The sequence below is a fragment of the Dufourea novaeangliae genome, unplaced genomic scaffold (assembly GCF_001272555.1).
Source record: "Dufourea novaeangliae isolate 0120121106 unplaced genomic scaffold, ASM127255v1 scaffold221, whole genome shotgun sequence".
NCBI lineage: Eukaryota > Metazoa > Arthropoda > Insecta > Hymenoptera > Halictidae > Dufourea > Dufourea novaeangliae.
The window spans coordinates 1,993,901-2,014,857 of NW_015374115.1; the positions used below are offsets into that span (position 1 = coordinate 1,993,901).

General features: G+C 43.2%; 1 protein-coding gene across 1 annotated transcript; it reads right to left on the reverse strand.

The window, feature by feature from the left end:
* Positions 1–16,848: 16,848 nt before the first annotated feature.
* On the reverse strand, positions 16,849–17,826 carry LOC107191106 (SOX domain-containing protein dichaete-like). The gene has a single exon (XM_015580060.1). It carries the CDS (start codon positions 17,824–17,826, stop codon positions 16,849–16,851), a length of 978 nt encoding a protein of 325 aa, XP_015435546.1.
* Positions 17,827–20,957: the final 3,131 nt, after the last annotated feature.

Sequence of the window (20,957 nt, forward strand, 5' to 3'; positions counted from 1 at the left end):
TATCCTGGTCGGTAGAATGACTTTCTTGGACCTCGTCTCGTACCCCAGTTAATTGGAGGGTTAATTGGAAGTTCTAACTATGTCTTATTGTACCCTTATTTGTAGACTTGTCCCATACTCTCTGTTTATTACGGGGTCACAAGACAATATTTCAGTCCTTTACATTTTTAGACTCACTGTTTTACAGACCAGCAAAAGCATTCGACTTCTCGACATCACATGCACCACCCATAAACCATCGAAAGGCTTCACCACCGGGAGGATATGTTTTTAAGAAAGAGCCACCCTTTGACGACCACCCCGGTAGTCATAAAGCCGAAAACTAAGGTCAGTTTCTAACCGGTGGGTCATTACCTCTGACCTTCGACAATGCCCAGGGACCGTTCTTGTCGGTCCTATGTCGATGTCTCCTCGTTGGTGTCGTCCGCCGCCTCAAGAGGGGGAGAAAAAAAGGGACGAAAGGAAGAAAAGGGACAGGCGACGTTGTTTGCAATCCCGTGACCTCACGAGGAGGGTATACGCGACAATGGATTGCCGCGTCGTATAACGACCCTTGAAAGTAATGAGATTATTCGCAGAAAACAGTTATACACGGGGAACGCAAACATCGGGGGAAAGTCGGGCTCTGGGCAGCTTTTAGTGCCCTTTCTACCTGGGCCCTCTCTCCTCGCTGCTTTCTGGAGTACACGTGGCAAGGGATGGCTCGAGCGGACCCCCTGACGGTGTATCGACCTCGGCCAGTTTTGAACGGGGGGGGGGGGGGGGGATTTTTATGATAATGAATATTCAACGATTTTGTGGCATTGTTCGGCCGGTCATTCGACCCGTAGAGGCTAATGAGATTATTCGAAGAATAAGCCCGGTCTTGTCTCGGCAATTGACCGAGCAATTCTTCCCCTGCTGTCGAGAGGAAAGCTTTGTTCGTGGCGTCCGAACTGTTTTATTGACCAGTGTGAATTTTTACACTCGTATGAATGTGGAGGACTGCATTGACGAAAAAAGGTGAATGGTAATTGAAGAAGATGCAGGAAAAACCATTTTGGAGCTTCTTAAAAGGTGCCACGGGTGTTTCCTTTATCTTTTCTTAAATATTTTTATCGTGATAATGGGAAAAGACCACTGAAAAATTTTAGTACGACTTTCAAAAAGATCAATTGGTCTTCGTTAAAGTTACAATGTAAATAAAATATGAGGCAGTCGACTGTAGTTGATGTCAAGGAACAGAATTTCATAACACTTATTTATAATTTTGATCTTCAGAATAGGATGGGTTCTTTTTGTATATGAAAAAGCCAAGGTTGAAGGGATGTGCCGTATTTGACAAGAGAAATTTTGATGAGAGAAAAAAGAATTCACGCCAGCACGTGCCATTCTTTCGTATTGTTCCCGAATTAATCTGAAACAAGAACGAGAAGAGGACGAAAGCCCCGACTAATCCAGCCGTTTCGGAAGAAATGGCCAATAAACCGGACAGGCTTATAATAAGCCAAACAGCTATAAATGGACATTATATTAAAGGTCGCATCACTGCAGGTCATAATCTTAACTGTAAGTTTATGGACGGTTAGTTGACTTTGCCCGGTCGTATATAATTATAGCTTGCAATCCAAAAATTGCAAGCTATAGAATCCCCTATGAATTGAACCCAAATATCTAATACTGATCGTTCGTTCCTTTTTACTTCTCCATTGGCTTATACAAACACGGCTATAAAGAAAAATTAATTAATCCTATTTACACATTATTGCAAGTAAGATGTTTGGAGAAACTAAAAATTTCTGGCCTTACCTATAATATATAAGAAAACAAATGATAATATTTGACGACATTAAACGTCTGTAATTGTACTCTGATATTTATTGCAGCAATCAAGCTTCTTCAAAAACCAATACCAACCCTGTCCGTCCCACCTCTATTGCAAATAAATTCATAAATTTAAGTATCGTATATAACTGATTATACATCTATCCTTTGATTACAATATAATCCCTAGATTACAGAAGCTTCTACAACAAAAGGAACCTTTACAATACTATATTTTCAAGTAGAACGCAACATATGCAATTTCACCCCTGCTCCAAAACAACCCTTTCAATGCCACCCTTACCGTACCAACCATACAGAATCTCGACCAACGAAAAAAAAAACCCCCTCTCCGGCTCAACGCTCCCGAAACACATCCATCGCAGAAACCCACGTTATACACAATCCCGAAACGTGTTCCCATCGCGTTTCGCGCGAACCGCAAACTTCACGGTTCCCTGGCCTCGGAGCGGAACGCATTAGCGCCATTAATTATTCATCCCATCCGACTGCAAATAAAGACGCAATCGCAGAGACGCGAGCCACCCTAATGATCGTACTCGACGGCGGAAACAACGTCGCGCGAGTAATCCTAATAAGTGACGTCGTAACAGAGTTATTATTCATCCCGGGGGCCCGTTTGTCTATTGACCCTCGAAAGCGTCTCTAATAAAATACCACTAACCGCATCATCAATCACCGCCGCACAATCGGAGACAAAACATACGCTTTTACAGTTCCGCCTGTCTACCCCCTCCTCCAATCAACTATTCTTCTCTCGCCTCTATCTCATTGCATCGTTCCCTCTCGCTTCGACGCGAAACCATTCACCGTAACCACCGCGCACCGTCGTCATCATACGGCGCCGTTTATTCGCATTCAAACGAGCGAGGAGACACACTGTGTCGTATACAATTTTTTTTTCTTTTTTTTTCCGGGGGGTGGATGAAGGGGTACGGACCGGTGAGGGCGAGGGGGATCGACGGCAGTAAATCCGCGCACTGATTCGATTAATTTGTCCGGCGTTGACAAGCGGCCCATTGTTACGCGTACCTCCCTCCCTCCCGCCCCCTTCCGACCATAGCTGGGCTCGCGAAATTTTCGACGAACGGAATGACGATTTTCGATAAATCATCGCTGGCCCCGACCGCCCCCCTGGACAATGCTATTGTAAATTGTTCTGGCTTATGGACAACTAGTCGCCAAATACACCGGGTATTTTTTCCCCTCTGTTCTCCGCCGACGAATATTTTTCCGCGCTTTATTAATGCCTTACCCGACCGAGCACGATTAATAATGGCCGGCGGAAATGGTCCCGCTGATTGGAATTTTTTTTTTTTAGGTCGTTGTTTTTTGTATTGGGAACTCTTTTTTTTTCGTGGAACGAATCGGGTTTGTATGATGATCAGTCGAAGACAGGTCGTTGTTGTATGAAATATCTTTCAGTTGCCTAGTTGAATATATACACAGTGACTTACGTATTCGTTCGCTGACATCTAAACAACAACTAGATGTTTTATGCAATTTCGATTTATATATGCCTCTGAACGTTATTTTTATCATCCTTTTGTGATAAATTTTGTTAATTTTGAAATAAAATTCGCGTTTTAGTAAATAATTTGGTCAAATATAAGTGACAGCTATTTGTGAATAAATTTGCGAATCACTGTATATTGTTTACTGTCCAAAACTTTGGGATCGGTCTTTGAATAATATAAAATGGGAATACTTTTGTTAATTACATAAAAAATAATTACAAATAATTGATTTCATTAGGAGGGGTCTACAGTTACGAATTTTAGTAATTATATGTGTATTAAAGGCAACATTCAGATTGGGCAATATCTCTATACTACAAGATTACAGTCACCATATGGTTAGTGTTGGAACATTTAAAAATAATGAACGATTTTTACTTTTATTACATGCAACGCAATACAGATTAAAAAGACTTTGGTGGCTGTAGGCCATTTTTAGATAATTATTCTGTTCAACACGCATATAATATAGAGCATACTTGCATCACAATTCACCTATACATATAAATCCTGTGCAATTAGGAGTGTGCATCGTAATTCCCAATTGAAGTTGTAAAGCACTGTAATGAAAGAAACGATTAATTTTACTATTCCCTCCGTGACAATTCCGAGTAAAGCCTAATCCCGATACTTAACCTGAATACCTGAACTACTAAAACGAACTTAAATACGAGCAATGACTAGCAGAATCATGTTATATAGACATTATTCAATGATATAAACGTTTCTGGAAATAGAAACACTAATTGGTTCGACTTTCATTTCTTATAAATCTTTATGCAATAACCAGATTGTGAATTTTGACGCAAATCCATGTCTTTAAAAATCAAACGTATAAAATCCCCACCCTATACATACGAAATACTTTCCTAGATTATCAAACATTTTGTCTTAAAATTAACACATACAGTAAAACCTGTTTTTGTGCGGTCCTTTTTTATGCGATTTTATTTTTATGCGATTTGTTTTGTGCGATTTTATTTTTGTGCGATTTTTTTTGTGCGATTTTTTTTTATGCGGTATATGAATTTCAACGGCGTTGGCATTACTGTAATGTTTTCTATCAGTGTACATATAAATATACACTTCAAGACGCTCTGTTCATTTGGTTTAAACAGTTTCCCGACAATGTACATTCAATTATTTTCGCTCGACGCGCTAGCAGCATACGCTTCGTATTCCGAGTTTTATCCACGACTCACGTGATTAAGGATTCATTTTATAGTGAGATTAAAGGTAAATAAATTAATTACTTTTGTTCCTATTTGTATATAGTTTTTATGATTTTCATTTTATTTTTAAACATATGTACTCCCTTAAAATGAATAATTGTAGCCAAAAAAAAGAGAAAAGAAAGACAATTCCATTAGAAACAAAAAATCTAATATTAAATAGACTAGCAGATGGTGAACCAATTCATCACAAGAAGATGCGCGTTAAGGATTACGACGACTAACAGTGAATTATGTAATGTGCATTTTGAAAACTTCTCCATGTATACAATGAAAAATTAAATGCTTTTATAATGTGTAATTTAATTATTTATTTTGTTTGGAAGCACTTTCTCATGTATTTCGTAAATAATTGACGTATTTTCTAAGTGCGACTTTTTTTATGCGGTCCCTCTCCGCCGCATAAAAAAAAATTTCTGTAGTATGTCGTACAAAGTTGTTTATTATATGTAGTATTTATGAAATTTCCGAATATTTTTTTGTGCGGTTTCTTTTATGCGGTCCCTATCTACCGCATAAAAACAGGTTTTACTGTATATGAATAGGGCGTCGCCATATTGCTAAGTCTGTTTAAAAAAATTTGAAATCGCCACACGTCACACCAACGAATACAGATAATACCAGTCCTTAGTTCTCAAACAATCGAATCACATTTCACTTTCCATCTTCCTAAATATTACATTAATAATCCAACAAATTAACTTAGAAATTGTCTTACATCGAACATTTCTTTCAAATGTCAACGGTCATCGCAAGACGCTGACCCGTCCCTAAACGCTATTCAAACAATAGTCACGTGACCACCATCTACAAACCGTTCTAGAAGCTACCAACGGTCATCATAGACGCGTACTCTCCCGCCGTGGCCAATATTTTCATTGTATCGCAGTTTTTGGGGGGCGGCAGCTGCTGAATAAATGCAGGTTTACGTTGTCGCCGGTGGCCACAACGACACAATAACAATGACGGGTGCGAAAGAATATACGCATTAGGATTATACACGAGTGCAGTGTACTTACTCGTACGTGTCCGTTTCTCGCCCTCCCGCAACCACAGAGGCGGGCGTGATTTTAACCGCACTGGATAAATCGGTCCTCTGCGAGAACGCACGGCGGCCCTCCCCTCTTTGTTCAACGGCGTCCCGTCGTCATTGTCCGATGGTCTGCCATTCCGCGAGAGCCACTTCTAATCATTATTGTCACCCACACTCGCCCCACCGAAGTAACACTCTTTTCTGTTTGCTTTCACGGGAACTAATGACTTTCGCGAGATCGCTCCGAGCGATTTGCGACCGCCACCGTCACGTCGATTCCCCTCGCTTACGTATCGATCGAGGTATCGAACTCCCCGGTCACGTGACCCGACCGCGCGGACATTTGGTTTTCCGAATGATATACGAACTTGGTGTGACGTTCGGATGTTGAGGATACTTGAGCCACTTAATCGTTGTAGGTTTGAAATATATCTTATTTTGTTGTTATAGATATCATTTGAATGTTCTAGTATTGAATGTTGTATAAGATGTGGATTGTATTTTTGGGAATAATGTTTATATACACACTTGCTCTACTTGGCTCTGTTCTTGAGTTTAAGTGTTTGTGTTTTAGTTATTCTTGGTAGACACTGGTTGTTAGAGTAATTGGTTTACTTGATTATTTATTAACAATAATTTATGGTATTATTATTACTGCAACTTTGTCTACTAATATTTTTAGAAGGCTTTTTTTGGAAATATTTTAATGAGGGTTTTCTCGAGGAATCTTGTATTTCATGCAATGATGGTAATTTTAACAAAAATATATTAATGTGTACAATTTAGGAACAATGTCAAAAACACATGTTCGCATGAACTTAGTTTGATATTTTTTAGTTCTCCTCTGAATTAATGCTCATATATTATGAGATTCCCTATGTTAATTACAGTTGTGCTTGATGTCAACAGTTGATCGAAGCACTATTAATAGACGAATATTACAAGTTCTGATTCTGTGTAGATTATAAAAGGTTCAAGTCAATGGTATTCAATCAAATTATGAATACTGTAATTATCTACGGGAATGGTAATAATCCTATTTTATAGTAAAATGTACATTAACAAAATTAAGTAACTACACAATAGATACATATTACAGACAGACAGTGAATTAAAAAACGTCCCCTATATATGTATACCCAACCGAATTGATGAAATTATTCATACCACATGGTTAACATAATAATATAATAAGACAACCACGGAACACGAACAATAACTGGTGAAACATCGATGGTACCTGGCCCAAAAGGGTCGATTCAAAAACACTTACGGTAACCCACGATCTCCATAATCGAACGATCGGGGCAACAAAATAGCGATCGAACAGCGTTCCCCAGCGATCCACGGGTTCTCTTTTGCGCTGCAATGAAAAAAAAAACATGTTCGATGTGCTGACAAAAGCGGTGGTATCAACAACGATGGAATGGTGCCTCTCCATAGAGTATGACCCACTCAAGAGAGAGAAAAAAAGGACCCCCTCGCGTTTTCATTCGTTGGGGGGCAAAGGTCAATGCCTGCACGCACTCGACATCGCGAAATGTAAGAACGAGGCATAATGGCGTTCGAAAAAAAAAAAAAAGAAAAGAGAAGGAAGGAATCAGAAAAGGAGGTTGGACGAATGCGTGGTGGGGGAGGGGGCAGGGGGTTGAAAGAGGAGCGAGAAAGAGGGCAAGAACCCACGACCCACTCGAAAAACCCCGGTCATATTATGCCAAAGCCCGGCAGAATCTTGACTCGCGACGATATTTTTCAAGTGCCGAGAAACCAACCTCCCGGTTTCGCCTCACCCTTCCTTCGCCGAGCACACCGATAATACTGAAAGAAACATTTATGAGCGAACCCTCGAATGTTTTTTTCCAAAGCTTTATGCGGCTAAAGGGCGATCCCTGGTCGCAGTGTACTACACGTCGACGCTGGTGCCGTTTTACAAAAGCTAAACGCTCGTTTCCCGTATTTCGTACCGCATTAATTACACCGACAACTGCCGGGCCGTATCGAACTGATCGTTTAACCGTCGATAATATCTGTAATATCGTCGGAATTTATGGAAATTGGAATATCCAACGCATTCAACTACGTTATATAAATGTACCTTATTGAACTGTAAAACGTTCCTTGAGTAGGAACAACTTCTTTCTTGTTTTTCTGGCCCGTCTACCAGGGGGAGTCAGTAGAAATAATCGAAATATTCGCGTGCTAAGCCCAGTTATTAGCTGGCAACTGTCTCTGTCCCTACTTCATCTAACGGTCGTCATTAGACTGTGGAAGTTTATTCAAATTTAAAATTTTAGAAATTGATATTTGATCATTAAAATGGAGCATAATTTTGAATTCTGTACTAAGGAATACTATAATTACTGGCTCCACTCGTTGGATGAGGTGTAGTTATTCTACCAGATTTCCCTGTAGGGTTATTTCGTTTAACCCTTAGAGAACGGGAAGCATACTTCTAGGCTCCAGAGAGATGGCTTATTTTTCGTATGTATAACGCTATAACAATATAAAAGTTCTAATTCGAAAATACAAAAAGTCATGAAAGAACTTTTCCGTCCTCGAAAGGTTAACATCTTGTACGTAGTTTTAGGTAGACAGTGAATAATCAGAATAAACTGTAGCTGTTAATCCATCGAGCCCTACATTTAAAATACTTTAAATCGTAAAATATTTTAAATCCCTATTTCTCTGCAATCCCATTAAGAATCTTCTCCCAACCCTTAAACCAATAAATTACTCCAAAAATCAAAATCTCATCCAGACATTTAATCATCCAGCTAAATAATTCCAGAAAAAACTCGCAACTTTTCCCCCCAGTGTTCCATTCCGATCGTCTCCAGTTTCGTCACATCCATCGCGGTGCAACCCCTGAATGGCACCGTGGATGGTGCGTATACACCGGCGTCTTCAGTCGCAGTCATTCATCACAAAAAAAAAAAGAACGGAATCCTCGAAAGGGTCCCGGGCCTATTAAAAGGTTTACATTCGCAACCTTCTTCTCTCTCTCTCTCTCTCTCTCTCTCTCTCCCCGTAAGGGTCGAGGGTCAAGGGACGTGTTTCCCGAAAGAGAAGAGCCTCGCGAGTGTCCACAGAGTGCCATTCCGCCTGGCTCTCTCCCCTTTTCCTTTTTCTCATCGCCCACGCAACCCCTATTCACCCCATCCCCTCTAGAATAACGTCTTTCTTTTCTACGCGTCGGGGATGCCGCGTGTGTATCATCGTCGTCGGCACCGGTTTGCAAAAAATTATATGGTACATCCTGCGTCGGATTGTCAGCCGAGAACAGCCAGAGGACCGACGTACTTATTCATCCGCGTTGCACTTGATGCAGAAGAAGGAGGGGGGGGGCCATTGCATCGCCTGACTTTTTCGTGTGCACACCGTCGTCGTCGCAGCGACATGGCCGCCTGAAAGGCCGGCTCTCCTTGATACGGGCGCAGATATTCCCCGTGAATGGTTCCACGAGGGCCCTCTCGTTGCCAGAGAGAAAACGGATAGCCGGGGCGAGGGACGATTAATCCAGGCAACGGAAAGAAATTAGTGAGGAAGGAAAAGGCATCCCGTTTTTGTGCCGCGCAAAACGTTCGCCGGTATCTTTCAGTCCACGGCGGCGACGGTCGGAATATTATTATCCCCGCGGTGTATTGTGAACCCCTCGCATGAAACGTCGAAGGATTTTTTAATTGTATGCCAGCTTCAAGGACCGTCGGTTTAAACGAAGGCGAGCGATTCGACCTTACGACGTAAACATTCCACAATGCGGTTTCTCTCTTGATTGTTGCATTATACGAAGTTTCGTTTATTCGTTGGATTCACGTGACGACAACGGGCACGCGAGAAAATATAAAAATTTCTTGATAATATTCCGTATTGAAGGTTCTATTGTTTGCGTCGCGAATGATAGAAACTGGGGTGGAAATACATTTATGTAATCAGTTTCGTATGCAATTCTTCTCCAGGTTGCCGTTTCGTCATTGTTCGAGAAATACCACCCCCGAGGGAGAATGGCGTCTTGCGTTGCATTGAAACCCGGTTGGATAATCATTCACAGCCGTTCATTCCGCCGATTATTTTATCGTATAATTCGAGGTTGCGGTTTCAAAGGTGCCATAGTGAAGAAAAAGTCCTTCTGGTCGGGATATTGTTCCTAAGCCGCGGGGCCGATTTTCCACGGAGAAAAGTTCTAGGCCGCGGAACAAATTTTCCCCTTTTCAACCGCGTCGAAAATAATTGTCGTTCATCGTTGCCGGGAACAGCAGGGTGGGAGGAAGTTCCACGAGCGAAATCTGCGCGAGAATAAGGCGGTCCGACATTGTTTGAAATGGGAAAGGCTTGTTTTTCGCGACGACGCAACGACGGGCCAAAAGGCATCGCCACAGGCTTTCCTCCTCCGTTTTCGACGACTTCGTTTCGAACGCGACGCGAAACAATCGCCATCGCCGATGCCAATGGGACTTATCCCTTGATAAATGTAGAATCCTTTGTGGACCTTGGAAGGGTAACTAAGTGGATTTCTTAATTATTCAGTTCGGAAGTTTTCGGCGCGAGATTCATTCCGGATGGAAAGGGTTGGGGAAGTTCGAGAAGGGTGGCGTTAGGGTGTCATGTGTTCATTGTCACGTTCTGACCTTCTTAGCTACGAAAGCCACCTTTTCGATCGAAAACTTTCATATACAGGGTGAGTCAATAAGAATTACAATGTAAAATAACTCGTTACCTATCGGTTGTATCCAAAAACGTTTTGATGAATGATGTAGCATTTTAAGGGGCGCATCGGATGGATACAACTTAATTTTTTTATATTTTATTTTTCTTAGATATCAAGGGGATCTTGACTGTTTCCAAGGCCAATGCATCTTTTTTTAATACCCTTTATAATATTGACGAGTCATTTAAAGAATCGACACGATTGTCATAGAATTGTAAAGATGTATAATTATAATCATTGACATTTCGATGAACTGTATGTTGGGGTAACTGCGACTCAATCAGGGTAACTTTGTCCCAAGTCAGAAAACGATCATTTCGTGACTTTAGGACAAAGTTACCCCAAGGTAATGAACAATTCCTTACGCAGTCTGAAATAATATCTGTGACAAATCGTCACAGACCGTTTCGTCGTAACAACGAAAGACCAACGGCAGCTATTAACAGGGAAAAAGGGGTGACGGAGCACGTGGCATCGTCTATTCCGCATTTTTCAATCAATTTCGCCTGCATCCGTGAGGTTTCCTCGAGCAAACCCGTCTCAAAGCACCCTTCTACGGGACAGCCTCAAAGAAACTTAATTAACTAATCATCGAACTGAGAAGCAGGAATACCGTTTCTGGTTACGGTAAATGCAAACGTGACGGCCATGTTACACCGTGCGTATGTTCCCATCCACGGAATTCGGTAGGCGATTCGTAACAACGTATCGAAGGCGGTGGTTTACAGCCTGTTCCTCCCCTCACGAGGGCCTATTGCGCCAAGTGCTTTCAAGATGGATTGACAAGGTGGCACAAAGAACGAGACTTTAATAAATGCAACCGAGTCAAGAGGAAACCGAATTCTCGTCCCACCCCCTCCTAGGTTATTCTTGCGTTCGACGCCCCGTTCGATCGGTAACGGGCACGGGGATGCCACTTTTCCATTTACGGCCGCGACGTCGAGCACCGGACCGGCGAAAACAGTTAAGTGCATTATATCATCCGGGGGACGAGAGCACTGCCGGGCCCCGGAGTGGACATTGTTTCAACCCGTTCGACGAAAACAATGGGAAACGTGGAGGGGGGGATCGAGTGCCTGGTACCTGGCCGTACGTACGTATGTACGTTGAAACACTTTTGCCCACCAGTCAACGACCACAATGATCTCGTTAAAGAGGCCCTGACCGGCCCACTTTGCTCCGGTAATGCTTTTCTTTTCAGCCTCTTTTGCACCCCACTCGAACGATTGTTTTTCGCCAGCCGGAGCTTCGGTTTGTCAGTTTCGTCTTTTGATTTCTTTATAGTATTTTTTTTTTTTGCTTTTCACGAGGGGGTTCATCGAGTACCTACCGGTAACGGATGCTGGTCGATTGGGGTCGATGATGAGTGGCAACTGTGACTTTTGGATTGACTTTCGTGTGTATCTTTTGGTAAACTTGTGGGTACCATATGAGTCGATTGTCGATGACGTTCATTGGGAACGAACCCTCTGGTAGTTATTTGAAAAATGTAAATCAATTGCTTACGCATAGGATGGTGAAAGACTCCATTACTCTTTATACGTAAATTATTTAAATAAAGGACACGAAGAACGGTTTAATTTAAGTTAATGATTAATTAAAAATTCTCTGTTAGGATTAATTCCTTACTGTATACTATGCTGCTGTAACTGTTTCTATTTTTATTTTTATTTAATTACTGTGTATGCATATTAGCTTATAACCATATGATGAATAAATAAATAAATAAATAAAAACATTGAAAACTCTAATGCATTCTTATTCTTGTAATCTATTCTAATTCTAACAAATTTAAAAGATTAATTAAGAATAATATAATTTAGATACATTTAAAATTCATATTTATGTATACCAAATTCCAAGATGGTAGCGGAATTTCCATTGTATGTGGGTTTCAAGAAGAAATTGTGCGTAAAATTTTATACATATTTCTAGTTTGTGTTACATTTACATATAATTACAAAGAATACCGCAACGACTACTGACTTCGGTTCTGAAAGTATCTGCATCACAGTTCCCTCTCCCTAAAACAAGGTGCAAGGAAAGCACATACCCTGCGTCACTTGTACAAAAAACCGTTCATATTATCATTGAATTCTTAATATACATAAGAATGCTCGAGTCAGTTGTACTCGAACGCAAGACCCCTAATGATACCTTACCACCCATGGAAAGCTCTCATTGAAATTTCCCATGGCGCTGAGAAAACAGCATCAAACGGAAAGCCATTTGAAAGGCGAGCCGTGACTGAAGGGCGGTCAAGAAGTCCAGGGACCGGAAGCGGCCCGTAAAAAGGAGTTCGCGCCCCGTTATCGGGTGTACGCGCGAGAACGCATAGGAGTCCTCTCTTAAATGTACACACGAAGGAAAGGGGGAAGTCGGACGAAAAGTGCGCACCCCACCGAGGAAACAGCCCAACAGAGCCAGCGGGGTTTCTTAGGGTGAAAAGAGTAAAAAGGTCCCCGCGCCAATACAATTGGCCTCTAAACAGAGGGTAGTTATAGCGAAACGCAATGCCCATTGGGGTGACGGGGGTTACGTGGTGATCCTCCGTCTTGCTCGCTCCTTCGTGGTCGTGTTTCGCCCTCGTGTAAAAGCAAAGGGTGGTCACCTTCGAAACGATTCGGGGTGAGAGTTTTCAATGCACCGACCAACAGCTCATGCACAACAGAGAAAGAGAAAAAAAAAAGAGAGAGAAGGAAACGAAATCTATGACGAAGGGTGGTTGTACGAGAGAGGTGTCGTTTGACGAGAACCTGACGTCTCTGGTTCTTCCTTCTCTCTTTATTTTCATTCTCCTTTCCCTGTCATGGGTGGCGCGGTGCCATACAATGGCCGTCGCGTACGAAATTCGAGGTTACGAATTTCGCTTTGGGAGCCGGGGCCGCGTCTCGCCCATTGTCCTGCAGCTGGCTGGCTTCGTTCGCCGTGCGAAAAACGTTCGATCGATTTCTGATCTCGACGGTTTCGTGGGCTACCTGGGCCCGCGCACCAAATCGATTTGGTTGTCGAACTTGTGACCGAGGGTCACACACACACACACACACACACACACACACACGCATTATAGGCGAATCCATCTTACGTGGCAGTTGGGGGGTTGGAATGAGCATCACGGAACAATCGGTGATCTCGATCCAAGGGTGACTACTTACATCGGTTACGGTTAAAAAGGGATTAATATCGATGTCTGGTAGTACATATTTTTGTTTGAATTTTTGATGAAGTTCTGGGTACAGGGTTCGGGAAATGATTGAACACAGACTGGTTAATGAAATTCATAGAGTCATTTATTACTTCGATTCGTCGATAATAATAAATATATGCACATATACGATAAGAGACATTGTTCGTTTTTTACTCCTTCGATCGATCTGTCGTTCGACAATAAATTCTCTGTGTCGTGGATCTTGCGACGAATATGTTTTGAATGAAATCCGTGAATTACGATCGGTTTGAACGATCGTACTACTTAACCAAGGGATAACAATTTAATCATAACAAACAGAATGTACAAGGCTCTGGTCGATTAACGTCGAATAGAACGCGTATGTGTACCATCCTCGTTCTCCCATGGACTAGCGATTCGCGAACACTCGTAGAACATTCATAAACGCTGGTACAATATACACACGTTGTGTAAACGGAAGAGAACAAGGATTTTCAACAAACTCAAGAGAAAAAATCGAAAACAACAAAAGTGATTCGTCGGACGCGATCGTCCTCTCCATAAATAACCCTATACACGGTGCATCTATTTAGCATGTGTGCTCCAAGACGTTAATTACAACAAGGTACGAGTTTTTTTTGTTAAACCTACGGAAACGACACGTACACGTGATTGATCGTGTTCCTCGCTAGAACAACCCATAATAAGTGTTCCACCATAGTCAGTGCAAAATAAATACAATATGTACGAAAATGTAAATTATTTACATACTCACTGATGCTGAAGTGAATTTCAAAGGAAACGAACAGAACGAAAAAGTAAACTTAAAAATAAACTATTAACTTAATCGTAAATGTTTTATTCAGAATGAACTAGAATGCGAGAATAACAATAATAGTTCGATACATCAAATAAAAATTTTAAATACTCCGTTACTTGTAATCGAAGACTTTTTTCTTTGTATAGGAGTTGTTCTCGCGAGGAACGCGCTTACGACGTAACGAAATCACAGTTAACGACTGGTCCATTTACAATCCGGACCACGGTGACGAAAATGCTTTCGCGGAGAGCATAGTAAAATAGCGCTGCGAATAACAAATAGAAAATACTTCGAGAAATTTACTTTTATTCGATTGCACGTACTATCATCTTCGTATATACACACGTACACACACATATATATATAATATATATGTATATATTAATTTAAGAAATATCATTTCGTTAATTACAAATCGTTGGCTTTTTATGTTAGAGATGAGCAAACTGTTTATTCGCGTAACACATAACAAAAGAGCAAACACGTCAATGTACAACGACACAATCGATCGAGAACGATAAATTCCGATCAATACATTCCTGAATAAAATTTCATTCCGCAATTACAATTTACATGTTCATTCTGCCGACGAATTAAAACGATTCCCGTATCTCGCATTAGAAATCTTTTCCTTTAGTCAAAGAAAAACAGTTTTGCCCATCACCGTGGTAAGTCCAGTACAAGCGCAGCAAATTCCTCAAACTATTTCTCGCTCGCCGCCAGCAAAACTCCACTTCCGGGACGGCCGGAAACCACGAGATCACGAGGGCTACGATACACAACGCGGAGTGTGTCTCGATTTGATCGTGATCCGACGCGATCCACGGATCAAAGACGGAAATATCACATTACGTAGTTTCTCGCTGGCGAATCGCGCACGATCTCATGGATCCTGGACGAAATATGCTCGTTCGACGAGGACGGAGGTCTCCACGGGGATCTAGCTCATGATCGTCCACGCGATCGGAATTCCTCGAGCACCAGGAAGTTCCGAAAATTCGATCTATACTGCCTACTTCAAGACAAGCAGAGGCGAATACATACTCATGTCGCTCATTTGCCACACAACAATATAACTAAAAAATCACGATTTTAGGAAAAACGAGTTTGAGTATTTCGATCGCCATAATTTTATATGAACATCATATTAAAGTGACTTTCCCGTGGTAAGTTCTAGAAGCTCTAAAAAATAATTCTGAAAAGCTCTAAGAATTATTAATAACTAGAATGCAGATTCTATGCATTTATAAAACACCCAATCGTTTAAAATTGTGTCCAGTACAAAATTTGAGAAAGTTTCTTCAGGTTTATTTTTTACTTCGAACCTACCAGAACCCTTAACAGGATAAATAATTTTTTCTTTACGTTCAGTTATATGAAATTAGCCAATAAAATTTGATATCTGCAAAAATTGAGTTGTGTAATTCTTGATGCAAATGAGCGACGTGTGCCAAGCAAGATCTAACGGCGACAGGGTCATCCACCGTCCCACGAGAAACCGTCCTCGCTAACCACGAGCAGGACTGGCTCTCCGTTCGTTGCTTAACCTACGCGGATCGTATATTACCGGGTACTATTTACATCCGTACAAACGATATATTAAACCGAAACAGTAATGACGCTCGAGAGTCGAATGGCGCGTAAAGCTTGGACAAGATCGGTCCGTGGAGACGACGCGACGTGTAGTTGACATCGGAATCAAAAGGGAACGTGGAACAATAGATCGTAACGCGACACTAAGAAGAAGATAAAAGTAGAAAGAAACAGCGTGAACATAAACGGGCGATTCACAGACTCCACACCAGGGGTCTATACAAGACTCGAAAATCTCAAGAGTCGCCAGATTTCGATGATGATCGAGTGACAGGTAAAAGGCACATCCGTAATTAGAAAACATTATTTGAAAACAATGTGCTCCACCTCTCCGTATAGGGAGGTGGGATCTCTCTCTCTCTCTCGTCTATTCACAGGGTACAATGAAAGCCCATTCAATAAAGCAAAACGAATCCATGGCCTAAACGGCTCTTTTGTTCCACCGCATTAATATGCTAATTCAATCATCCGCGTGGTTGCCGGCAAGCCTTCCCCGAAAAGCCCCGGTCAATCCATAATCGACCCAGCTCCCCTTCTACTAGATCCTTCGAATTCTCGCGTCCAGCCCGCCCCCATCAGCCGAATTTGCCAGCGAAAAAAAAAAAAGTAGGGAATTCTCGCGGGGGCTCCGTGTACGTCGAATTCGCCTACGATCTTGCCCCAGCTCTCGATCATTCGAAATATACATAAATTACAACGTCGTCGGGGTTCGGACCGAACATTACATGGTATGTACGTATAGATCACATCGGACGATTACGAGATACAAACTAAAACCTGCGCAATAGCGTCGTCGAGACGCATCCTTTCGTTCTTCAATATACATCGATCGTACCCGTGGTCGAAAGCCAGGCCTCGCGGAATGTAACACACCCAAGACTCACCATCCCGCCTCTTCCGTTCCACGGATCGAGCGTATTCCTCGAAAACACCTAGAGTACAAACCATACGGGATCTAGAATATCACGGATACGGGTCTGCGTAGCTGTTCGAGGTCGAGTGTGGTAGAAGACGTCGGTGTTTGCACCTGATGATGGGAGGACGGGATCGGTGTGGTCCCAGGACTGCTACCGGGACTGCTTGTTGTTGTTACGATGCTGCCCGATCCGGTCGCGGACGACGATGGGAACATTAGGGGCGGATGTGGTGCGGTTGCGCCGACCCCGTGATGTCCAGTCGAGAACAACGGGCCCAGATGTGACGCCGTGTTGGGGTACGGCTTACCTGCTGTCGTTGGTGACGAGTAGAAACCCGAGTAGAAGCTGCTGACCACCGCTGCTGCTGAAGCTGCGTTATTGTTAGCTGCGTCGGCTGCTGCCGCGGCTGCAGCCGCAGCAGCGCTCGTAGAGGTCGATCCTGTGCCACTGCTACCCGCTACCAATTTGCTCAGGTGGACAGCGTCGAACGCAGAACCGAAGTAAGGCGGCAGAGGCGGGTAATCGAGAGGGTGCGGATGGTGATGATGATGTGACACCGGAGCAGCTGGAGCAGCGAAGTACGGCGGAAGTGGGAAACTTGGGAAACCACCCGAGCCCATCGAGCCACCTTTCCCTGACACAGAAGAGACTGGAACCTTCGGTTTTCTTCGTGGACGATACTTGTAGTCCGGATGCTCCTTCATATGCATCGCCCGTAAACGTTTCGCCTCGTCGATAAACGGTCGCTTCTCCGAGTCGGATAGAAGCTTCCACTCGGCCCCCAACCGTTTCGATATCTCGGAATTGTGCATCTTCGGATTGTCCAGGGCGATCTTCTTCCGCTGGATCCTGGACCACACCATGAACGCGTTCATGGGCCTCTTGATGTGTTGCTCCTGAGACGCGGACGTCTGCTGGCTGGCCACGTTCATGTCTTGCGTCACGTGGTGCACGGAATGAAGATCCATGCCCGAGAGGAATCCATAGCCGTGGTGTTGCTGGTGCGAGCTCATCATGGTCACTCCGTTGTTGTCGAACCAGAGAAAACGACCAGCGTTCCGAGACTCGTACGAGTCTATCGTGTTGGCCTCCAACAGTCAACCTGGGGATCTTTCTTCTGTCTTCTCGTTCGAACTTCACGCACTTTTGCGCGGCGACTACCGTCGCGGCTCGAGGGTAGTACTTGTTACTATCCTCATTCACTAACCGATTATTCTTACTCCTTCTTCTCGAAGGAGACGGTCGAACGATGCAAACACCGTGGTAGCTGAGTGATAGAGAAAAGTAGCACGGGAAAACTGACGGAACGAGTGTATGTATCTCTAGGCGTGTGCGCGGCAAACTGTCGAACGTACTCGAATGGAGTGCCGGTGTCGACTGAGCGTGGAGTGTCCGTAGGACCGGTCCACGACCTGCTGGAGGGATCCATTCGTTCTCTCTCTTTCTCTCTTTCCCGCCGCGTGGTGTCTCTGTCGGTCAGGATTTCGAGGGCGGAACCGACGCAAAGCGTCGTACGCCGCGCCCACGAACCGACCCTCTTCACGCTATTCGTCGAGGTTGCCACGGGTTCGAACGGCGTACCTTTTCTACCCTTTCTCCCCACTGAAGCGACTCCACCGGCACCGCCGACCAGAAACAGCAACCCCTCTGTACACCGTACCGGACCGAGGAGGGCTGACTGCCTGCTACCTCGGAGACCGCGAGGCTGCAATTATTATTATCGATTACCTCGATACGATGAAGTACAAATAGCGTATAGGCAACCCGTTATTGACTAGCTCTCTGTTCCTGCACTGCCGCGCACACCAACGTCGGCGCGATATCGCGCGATAATTGGTTACGGCTGGAGACCACCACCCCCACCCATCCCCCTTGTGCTCAACCCCTTCCAGCAGCCGACGGACGAAGGTGGATTCTTGGACGACGAGGATCTTTTAGATTAGATTCTTTTCCACGGACTTGCCAGCTTTATGCGATCCTGACTGGAGTCCTGAGTGTTCTATGGAGGCCTAGTGGAGGGAGTTTGTGTGACACCTGCGTCGGTAAATTGGGGATTCAGTCTTATGGAATTTATTTTTACTTTATTGTAGTGTTTGTTTTTATAGTCGAGAGATATGAAATATAGAGATATTGCAGGATTTATTATTAGTAGAGGCTTATTTTATTTTTATGTTTCATTATTTACACTTTGATGTCGAGTGACGTATTAGTACGTCTTTGCAAAAACGAAAGCTGAGAACGGTTGACGTAGTAGTATGTACTTCTTAAATAAGAAATAGGATAGTAAAAAAAATAGGGAATAATTGCTTTTCTTATGTATATACTTTGACAAAATGAAAGTTAAGTAGTGGTTTCTAAATATTTTTAGAACACAGAGAAGAATCCTATGACAAACGCAGTGATACGACATGGCTCCAAAATAGGGAATCATCGACGTCGTTTTCTTAACGACGGAACTAATCCGCGGGCTGGTTTCGTCGAGTAATTAATCAGAATTCGCATGTTCGGGGCCGTTCTTTATTTTTCTTTCTCCCCGTAGAAACAATGAAAGGGTTGATATTCGCCCAGGTTCCTTTCCTGTGGGAAATCTGAGGAACAATGCAAGGAAAAAAAAAATCTCTCGACGACAGGCACTTGGATTAGAATGGAAAGCAACAGCGGCGAAAGGAGCAGAGCGGTGTGTGCCCCTTTCCCAATCTCGACTCACCGCGCGCGCCCTCGACTCCCAAAGGACATTCAGCAATGCCGAACGAATAAAAGCTCTCTCTCTGTCGGTGAACTGCATTAGTCGTTTGTGCTTTTGTGTCGTGGAGGCGCGTACCGCCTCGGCGCGATGTCTCCTTACTTCGATTCTCAAATAATCGATTAAGTTTCCTGCATTTTCGAGCTGAAGCGCCGCCTTGCTCGACCGTGTGGCGTCGTTGTAACGTTACTTCGATTTATAGTAAAAGGGGTAAGTACTTACGTACCACTCACAGGTACTTATTACATTTTCTGAATCTGATTGATTTCATTTATAATGAAACACTGTTATACAAGTTTACAATTCAATACAGGTAAGTTAGGTGGAACTCTTTGTATTCGATTTGTTGGCCCATCTTAAGGAAACCCCAAGAGAAAACGATATGTATGTTGTCAGTTAGGTACCTACAAAGGGTCTTGACTCTTTCTAAATTTTGTTATTCCTCCTGAAAAAAGAGATTTGAAATTTATATCTAGTTGTAATTATAATGTTTTTAACCCTCCGTGGTCACAGCTCTTCAGGGTTCCGCTCACATGGGGTCCAATTAACTACGCCAACTTTGAGAGGGATGCCATTTTTACAGTCTTCATTCTATTGGATTAAGAAAATTCTGAAACATGGTTTTCACATTGTAGAACATGGAACACCAGCGTTTTTGTAAAAATTTCAATGTTAACATATTAAAAAAATCGTGAAAGTGAAAGTTCTTGAAAAAATTTGTTCATTAAAGAATCGTAACTACATTAATTTTATGTTGCAGAAGTTAACTACAGTTCTGTTACTAAACATTTTATGAAGAATCATAAAATATCCTCCTATTATTACCGAAATTCGTTCTCGATCAAAACCCCCCGTCGATAGCGTTCGTCGAGGCAGACAGCGGGTTGCTTGAGCCCCCAATGACGAGAACGGTAAACAGACAGGGAGGGAAGCGATTGAAGCGCGAAAAAAAAGGGGGGAAAAGAGAGGAGAAGCCGGACTCTTCCGGCTCGCGGAGAAAAATCTCCGGTGGAACCGGTCGCCATTCCGTTGGTCCTGGATTCTGGTGGATAACGGTGCCGGGTCCGAGAGAGCGCAGAGACCAGTCTACGCACAGCTCCGTCCTGCTCACACGCTCCTTCCCTCTGTATGCAGTTCGGTGCAAATTAGTATTGAAAAATCTCGAAGTCAATTAAAACTCGAGATACAAAGGATTCGGCGAGACAAAATACCAATTATCTCATGTCCTCCGCCTGTGCCGCGTCCCTTCGACGTCCCGCCCCCGTCCAAGTGGGGTGGCGAACCGAGAGGGGGTGGGTGGTGGAGGAGGGACGGCTAGGGCGCTCTACAAGAACTCAATTCCATTAAGCGTTGAAGTGAGTAAAACGAAGCAGCTCAGCTCGTGGATGGGCATCTATATAACGT

Excerpts from the sequence above, each read along its gene's own strand:
- LOC107191106 (XM_015580060.1), bottom strand. The coding sequence starts at position 17,826 with ATGATGAGCTCGCACCAGCAACACCACGGCTATGGATTCCTCTCGGGC.